General features: G+C 47.6%; 1 protein-coding gene across 1 annotated transcript in view; it reads right to left on the minus strand.

The window, feature by feature from the left end:
• Positions 1 to 8,523, minus strand: part of PCCB (propionyl-CoA carboxylase beta subunit) — a gene marked incomplete at its 5' end in the record, with an annotated part of 59,944 nt that overhangs the window by 17,474 nt on the left and 33,947 nt on the right. The window contains 2 exon segments of the mRNA XM_019503765.1: positions 3,275 to 3,356; positions 7,510 to 7,630. Coding sequence (XP_019359310.1) covers positions 3,275 to 3,356; positions 7,510 to 7,630 — 203 coding nt within the window.

Below are 8,523 nucleotides of genomic sequence, written 5' to 3' on the forward strand. Positions count from 1 at the left end.
GGGGGGGGGGGGGGGGGGGGGGGGGGCAGAAAGCAGCCCCTCCCTACCCCATGCCCAGCACCCCACACTGCAGCCACTCGCAGCCTGTCTGGGGCTGCCTGTGCCTGCTCCAGACTGCCCCACATGGGCTGCGAGCGCCTGCAGCATGGGGCAGGTGAGGGGCCGCTCTTCTCTGTGCAGGAAAGGAGCCCAGGGAAAAGCTGAGCGCGGGGGGAAGTGGCCCCGTCCCATGCCCAGTGCCCCACACTGCAGGCGCTTGCTGTCCAGAGTGGGCACAGGCAACCCCATGCAGGCTGCATGCAGCTGCAGCACGGGGCACCGGGCATGGGCGGGGCCGCTCCTCCCCTGCCCCCCACACTCCTTCCTTGCCTGGGGTCTCCCCCCACCCTTTCCTGAGCTTCCTACGCTGGGACAGCCCAGAAACCCCAGCTGGGGGGCAGGGCCGGATGGACCCCGCTGTTGTTGGAGCCCACCGGGCTTCCCCTGGGTCCTACTGCCATTTTTGACAGGAACCAAGTGCAGAGAAATATTAACTTTCTACTTTTTTTTAGGGGCCCCGCAGGCCAGACAGAATGGCCTTGCTGGCCAGATCTGGCCCACAGGCCATATTTTGCCCACCCCTGCAGTAGGATATGGCAGGGGGAGAACCCCAGCATCAGAAGTGTGTCCAGCCCTGTTCTAACCCCTTGGAAATTAATCCAGACATGAACAAGTTATCAGCTGTAGAGTAATCACCATTTACACAAGGGCAGCAGAATATGAGACAGCTTGTTTCTTAATATTCAAACCATCTATCCCCACTTCACATGCTCCCAAACCCTACTCAGCCTCCTGGATTATTCTAAAAGCTGCCACAGACAACTGAAACTCCATATAATAGACCGCAAACATTTAGCTGGTACTACTTTTCCAACATCAAAATACTATTTGACTTGGGGCTTAGATTTGCAGCGAGCTAGGAACCAGCAAGCTATGAGTTGTACAGTCTCCTCTCTTTCACAGACCAATACTGACAGCTCCATGCACACAACAGTGCTTTATCAGGCCAGCAAGTATCAGCCTCACCACCTATTTTGCAGGAACTCCAGCAGTCTGATAGGGTAACTTGTGTCACAGCAGGGAATTAACACCGTCGAGCTAATGAGTATTCCCTTTGTTGCACTGCCTCAGAAAATCTGCAAATCTATATGCCAGGGAATGCTGCCAATTAAAACAGACCTATTCCTATATAAGTAATTCACTGCTTCAAGACTGTCACGGGCTATGCAAAAAGAGGGTAATGGCATTCTACTGCTGACAGTGAATACATAACACAAGTGGTTAAAAACTCCGCACTATTATTTCAAAAGTGTTGAGTTCAAACCTTATCATTACCTTCAGGGAACTGCTTGCATTCCCATATGTCGCAGGGCACCAAGGTGTGCCTACACCTTTAAGGGCAGAAGCAGCCTAGCAAAGAAGCCCTGCAGGCTAGGCAGAGCTCCACAGCTGCAGGTTGCCTGAGTAACAGGCTAATAAGGTAATTAGCTGGCACTTGCGGGATGTCAGCTGACCAGAAGGTGGCAGAGCCCCGGGTACATATAAGAACAGGGCTGGGTCTGGCAGGGTTCACTCTCTGCAAACTATCCAGAGAAGGAGCTCCTGCACGAGAGAGCTGCCTGATACATCTGGCTGCCTGCTTTGCTACTTCCAAGTGCAGTAAGTTTCCAGGAGCCCATAAGGTAGCCAGGGCTAGGAGGCGCGCTGTACAAAGGGGAGAAATTTGCCTTCTTGAAGAGGCCGAGCATGGTCTCTTTTGATTATGGTTATGTTGTTATGTTTGTACCGGTAGTTTTGGGATGAGGCTGTAAGGGGAGAAGGAGGCCTCATTAGTGGCCAGAGGGGGGGCACCTGATTGTGTAGAGCCCCAGCACCTGAGGGGCGCAAGCTTTGGGCGGGGAGGAGAGCCTAGCGCCAGAGGGCTGCAGACAATGGCCAGTGGTTTGGTGACAACAGGAGATTGAGAGCTGATGCCTCAAAGTGGGGCCCAACACAGTGGGTCTAGACTAAGAGGCCCATCTATATTAAAGGGGCAAAGGCAGAGTAGGCCAAGGCTGCAACAGAGAGTACAATAACTGTAACACCCACGAGGCATGCGGCGTGGCAAAGGGGAGGTTGGAGCCATGCAACTGGCCCATAAAGCCTGAGGTGCACCACGCAGCACAGTACTAACGAGAGGCCCAGCAAAGGGTTCAAAGACCAGTGAGCCTGAGTAGGGTTCAGCAGACCGAGACCAAGCAAAGACCCATAGGCAGCCTCCCAGTTTATTTTACCAGCAAGACATGGCAGATGAGACAAGGGCATCCTTGGTGCGGAGACTGCATGGTCGTGGAGCTGCCAGGGGCATCACAGCCACCCCAGAGATCCCACTCTGTGACACCATACAATATAATTGGGTTTTCTTCATTTTTTTTCTAAGAACCTCCAAAAATAGGTTAAGAGGACATTAAAGTTGCAAAAACAAACACCTTGGAAAAGGAAATGTAGGTATTACTGTTGCCTACATCATTTTAATGCAGGCCCTGGTGCCCATGCCTTCTGCTTAAATATGTGCTATCTTTATCACAGGACACTTGCCTTGTCCCATCCAATCTTAATTTTGGAATGTCAAAGTTCTGAGTGCTTGACTTGGCAAGCTGAATACTATTACTTTTAATAAATAGTAATCTATGTATAGAATATAATATAAACATATATATACATAGTGATATTCACCAAAAGTAATTAGATGGCAAAAATCCAAGGGTTTGTATGAATGGATCTGAATTCCAAAGTAAAGGTTTTCTCTGTTTATGAGAAAACAGTCCAACATCAACATACAGCATTATTTAAAAGAGTTTGGTAATAACAAGGGAACGAAAATCTACAGTATTTTAGTTTTCTCGTAACACTTTAAAAAAGAAGTAAGAATAATACTGTCTTTCCACAGTCACATGCTGGGCATGTAAGTGAAAAATGACACCTCAAAGACAAATCATAAAACCCTTTTCAAACACCAGCTCCCTTATTTTTGCTGTTTCTAGTGCCTCTGGCCTTAGGTTCACCAAATGCAAGGGAAAGAATTATCCAAACAGCCATTCTGACAACAGAGTGCATTGAAAGTCCATCTCCTGTGGCTTTCTGTTTTTTCACTTCCACCGCTCAGAGCCATTTAATATTAATTTGTCACACTGATAACTCTTAAAAAAAAAAAAAAGAAAAAGAAAAAAAGCCAGCACTTAAAGAGAGGGCTTACCGCATGTATGATGTCCAGCATGTCATACGCTTTTGTAGATTCCATTGGGACAATAGTATCCAACTCAGGAACCAAGCGGTGACTTCAGACAAATCCAACACAAAGGAAAAACAACATGAGCATTCACAAAATCAAAATCAGTGCCACAAAGAAAATCTGTACCTATAATTTATCCCATCTGGGGCTGCATGGAAAACTACCGCCAAGCTGTCAGCATCTTCCTGCCCCAATTGCTCATGCATCAGGGCACAGAATAACAGAGAAGAGAAAATGTGAGGCAGGAAGAGAAAATGCAGCAGCACACATGGTGCTTCTGCCCCCTGTAGGTTGCACAGCAAGAGTTGGCTGGTACCCAGAGGGACTACAGAAGTGGAGGAGCAGAGAGCAGTCTAGCTGGCAAAGCAGTGAGGCGACAAGGAGCAACAGGACAGCTTTGTTATGTCAAATCTTTTCATTGTTATCTCCCCAGCTAGATGAAGAGCCGCCACCTACCCCATGTCCTTTCCCCCAGCTCTGGTGTTGCTGGGGCCAGGGTCTCTGCTACTGGCTCTATGTCCCTGGCAGAGACAGAGCAAAACCAGCTGTACACAGAGTAAGCCACACCAAGTGGCAAGGAGGATGGGCAGCAGAGGGGGCACATAGTAGGGGATGCTGGCACTGGTGGAGGGGGCAGAGGACAGGCACCAGAGAGGGACAAGTGATGGGGGGGGCAGGCACTAGGGGAGAGATGGGGGGGGCAGGTTGCAAGCCATCCTGCCACTGCTTTCCCCCCTGCAATGGTAGGGGGGATGAAGTTAAGATGACCATCCAATAATTAGATTCTAGACCTGGAAAATTATAACTAACATAATTTTCCATGTATAAAATCTAACAACGGGAGTGCCGGGGGGGCAGGGAGTCATAAATTCTATGTCATCCTGGATTCAAGTAAATCTAGTGTTCTTGCACCGCCTGGAATCATTCACACTGCAAAACTGAGACCAGAAGTACTAATTTTGTTATGCCTCTTATCCCTCAGCACTGAAACAGCTTCTGAGAGTGGGGATTTTTATTGTTCTATCCCATTTGGCCATTGGCTGGCAGAGTTCCCACTGTATAATTACTGTAATGCTGTTGGGACTTTGTTGTAGTGTTAATTGTGTCGATTTACAGCTCTAGGTAACCTATTTAAATTGAAATACATAAGTGAACTGCTGTTCTTTAGATCAGCCCCAAAACAGCTACACAATTCTATGTACTAAGGTCTCTGATTATACAGACGTGTCACTGTCTCCTTTGCTTTACCCCTTGGCCACACAACATTTTGTAAAAGGGTAAGATATTTATTAATTGATTAACAGAATAATTAACTTATTAACGGAATAAAATTGACAGGAACACCACACGCACAGTTCAATGTCTCTAAGTGACATCATATTTTATCCAAGTGTTTGCATATTATTAGCTAAACAAATGCTTAATTGAAGGAAAGCAACTGACTGGCTAAATATCATACTAAACCCATAGATAAGATGTACATTTAACAACCTCACAGACATCAATTGTCTAGAAACTGTTTAGATACAAAATGGGCAACACATTCCACGGGAATTCAGATTTCAAGTAACCCAGAAAAGCTGTGAAAATGGAAATGTCAAACCAGACCTCCATCAAGTTAAGCAGGATAGAGAGTGCCAGGAAATTTTATCCTGCCTTTTGTCAAGGAAAACAGTCCCCAGCAAAATTAACTTTTCCCCCAGGAGACTGATCTTGCTTCAAAATCTTCTTCAAATCATCCTAGATAAAACTCCAGCAGGTACACAGGCATAGAACGTGCAGTTAGAATTAACTTGGGAGTGCAAGCAAGCTGAGAGTAGATGCAGCTACTGTATACAGATATAGTACTAAGGCAGGATAGACCTGCTCTTTTAAGTATTATATAGCACTGTCATGTCAACCAGCTATAGCAGATTGAGGCACCCTAATCCAGATAAATACGTTTTAAATGAACCAGAAAATTACCCTGAACCAAAACTTACACCCCAAGGCAAATCTGTATAGACTTTAGGTAGAACCATATTTATTTGCTATGGACTTTACCAACTAGCCAGACTAACAGTCAACACTGAAGTTGAACACTGAAGAGACTCAGGATAGTCACAGTTAGCCAAGTGTTTAATAAAAAGTTTACAAATGTTTAAACAAATCATCCCTCTTTCCCATTGGACAAGGCCTTTCAACTTAGGGGTTACAGCCATGACTCAGGGGAGTGTTGTCACTTGACCCGAGAGAAAACAAGATTGAGTCCTGCATTTCCGAACATACAGAAACAGGACACTAGTCCCAGTACAAACAATGGCTTCTAGAATAACAGAAAAGAGAAAAAAAAATCTTTCCATTTACACCAATGTGTATGGACAACTTTCAAGACAGGGTGTGGCAGTACACTGTGCCTGCCGCTTTAAGAACATCAGGCAGGCTGTGGAGCAGGCCCAATTAGGTAGCCACCTGACCGCAGGGGGTCACCTGATTGGAGGAGGACTGGGCAGGGAGAGTATAAGCCCAGACCCTGGGAACAGAGCTGGCAGTTACATCTGGGGAGCTGGAGGAGCAACATCTCCCAGCCAAAAGGTTGCAGCTCCTGGAACACCTGGAGGTTAGGATAGGAACTACAGGGATGGAGGAGGTTCCTTCTGGTCCTGGGTAAGACCTGAAACTGCACCCTGCTGGGGTTGGATGGGGTGGTGGGACTGCCTGTGGTGGGGCAACCCCCAGAAAATGCCACACCTGTGCCTCGCTATTGAAAGGCAAGGATGGGGTGCCGTAAAGCCTCAGCCCCCACTGCCTTGTGGGTACCCCGTAGAGTCGAAAGGCTTGGGACCAAGGTCCACTGAGTGGGACCTGAGGCCCAAGGGGCAAAATGCCCAGAGTGTGAATGTGCGCCCCAATGAAGGGGTGGAGTGAGTGTGCGCCCCAGTGAAGGGGGCCAAGGGAGTGGTCCAGTGAGGGGTCAAGGTCCACCCAGAGGGACCTGAGGCCTGCGTGGGCCAGAGGTCAAATACAGCCCAGTAAGGGGCTAGCAGCATAGTAAGGAGAACTGGATTCCATCTGTGAGGCATGGGACACAGCATAAGACAGTTTGGAGCCATGTGATTGGCCCAGTACAGCGGGCCTTAAATAAGCAGCCTCCCACATTCTTACATCAAGTAATTTGACATGAAAGGTGTGGCAGACAAGAGCAGGGTAGACTGCCCTAAATGGGGGGGATGGGGACATCAATCCCTTTGGGTGTCAAGGGACCTCCCCCCCACCATTACACAGGGAAATACCACAGCTGGTATACAACTAGAAAAGGATATAGACAGGCTACCACAAAGGAAAATAGCCTTTAATTTGGGAAGAATGGACCAAACTTCCTGATTCCCAGCACAATAAGAAAGTTTATTTTAAGATGCTGGTGCAATGCCTATTGAACCAGCATTGAAGGATCAGAAAAAAGGAGACGGGAAGAAATTATGGGAACAGGGTGATACAAGGGGATTATATGTACATATGATAGACATATGTTCACAAATTCAAAAGGACAGAGGGCATTTCATAACTTACTGTAAGTTCTTATAGCAGACAGATCTTATATAGCAAGCCCTTGGCAATCTTCTGGGGCTTGCTAGAAGAAATGGTCCCAACTCAAGGAAATAACAGATGAGAGAGTAAATCTTTAACCACTGCAAGACAACTGACAGCTTCTCAAAGGGAAAAAAACTGCCCACCATAACAGGAACTGTTTAAAAACTATGGGATGCTTTTGCTATGGAAAAAAGGAATGTAACCAGTTTAACTACAGTAAAGGCCAGACACTTGGGTATTTGGGTACTGTTTGTTCAATGTTCATGCAGAACACAATGACAATGAAGATTTATGCCAAGAAATTTATCAAGCACTGCAACCAAACACTGAAATTATAACAGCTCTTCACCTAGTTGTGTTCCCATCCCTGGCATCAATTTGTATTACCATAGACTGGTGCCCTTAGGCAGTAGTAATATGTACGTGACAAGAAAGGACTTATACACATAAGCATGTTGGAAGAGAAGGACTGGGCTAGACCTATGGTTCTATAAAGTCATCAGGAAAGAATGTACAAGCCAGTAGCTGCAGGATAGTTCTTCCTTTACATTCCCTCTGCCAGAACACCAATGAAATTATACTGATAACAACCACCAGCATCTACCCAAACAAGCCACCCCTGTAATTACCTGGGATCATGACATTCACGAACAGGGGCTGGATCACGGTTACTGAGAGGCAAGTAATTAAAGAAGTCCCGGAGATTGAGCAAAGCATCAATGTCATTCTCAAAGGCCTTGTGTGCAACCCCTGCAGGGAAATAGCAAAACAACATAGTTAATTTGAAAGTGCCCCACCTGGCTTCATCAAGTACATGTTGATCCCCACCTGTTAGGTATAAGGAGCTTTTCCCTTACATCACCCGAAGTGGCATCTGCAAAGCACAGATTACCGTCACTATGGTGTTCACTACCACATGTGGATATCAATAGAGCCTTACAGGGATACTTAATAACCTGCCATCTTGCTGCTTAGCTCCACATATAAGTGTGGCAGGGCACCTTTGATGCCTGCCACTTTAACGGCTTGAGCAAGCAGCAGAGCAACCTGCAGGTGACTGCAGTGCCAATTAGGCAGGGTCCCATGGCCATCAGGAAGCTGCCTGGTTGGAGGAAGCTCTGGCTGCTGGAGAATAAGAGCAGGCCCTGAGCAGTAGAGCCAGCAAGTGCTGCAAGGAGATGAAGGAACAACATCTCTCAGCCGGAGTACTGCTACTGCCGGAACACCTGGAGGTCAAGGGTAGGAACTATGGGGATGGAGGCAGCTCCTAGTCCTAGGGTATGACCTAAAACTACACCCTGCTGGGGAGGATGGGGTGGTAGGGCTGCTTGTAGCAGGGCAGACTCCAGAAAATGCCACACCTATGCCTCCCCAGTGAAAGGCGAGTATGGGGTGCTGGAAAGCCTCAGCCCCTGCTGCCTTGTGAGGTACTTTGTGGAGGGGAAGGCTAGGGGAGCACACCCCAACAGAAAAGCACAGGGCCCAGGCCTGCTGAGTGGGGCCTAAGGCAGGGTCCAGGCATGTCAACACACCCCCGAGGCCTGAGTGGGCTGTAGGCTGAGTTGGGGGCCCAGGTACATCACTAGACTCCTGATGCCTGAGGGGCATAAGGCCCAGAAGCCACCGTGAGGGGGTGAAGTAGG

The sequence above is a fragment of the Gavialis gangeticus genome, unplaced genomic scaffold, assembly GCF_001723915.1.
Source record: "Gavialis gangeticus isolate Ggan-Ray unplaced genomic scaffold, GavGan_comp1, whole genome shotgun sequence".
In the NCBI taxonomy this organism is placed as follows: Eukaryota; Metazoa; Chordata; order Crocodylia; family Gavialidae; genus Gavialis; species Gavialis gangeticus.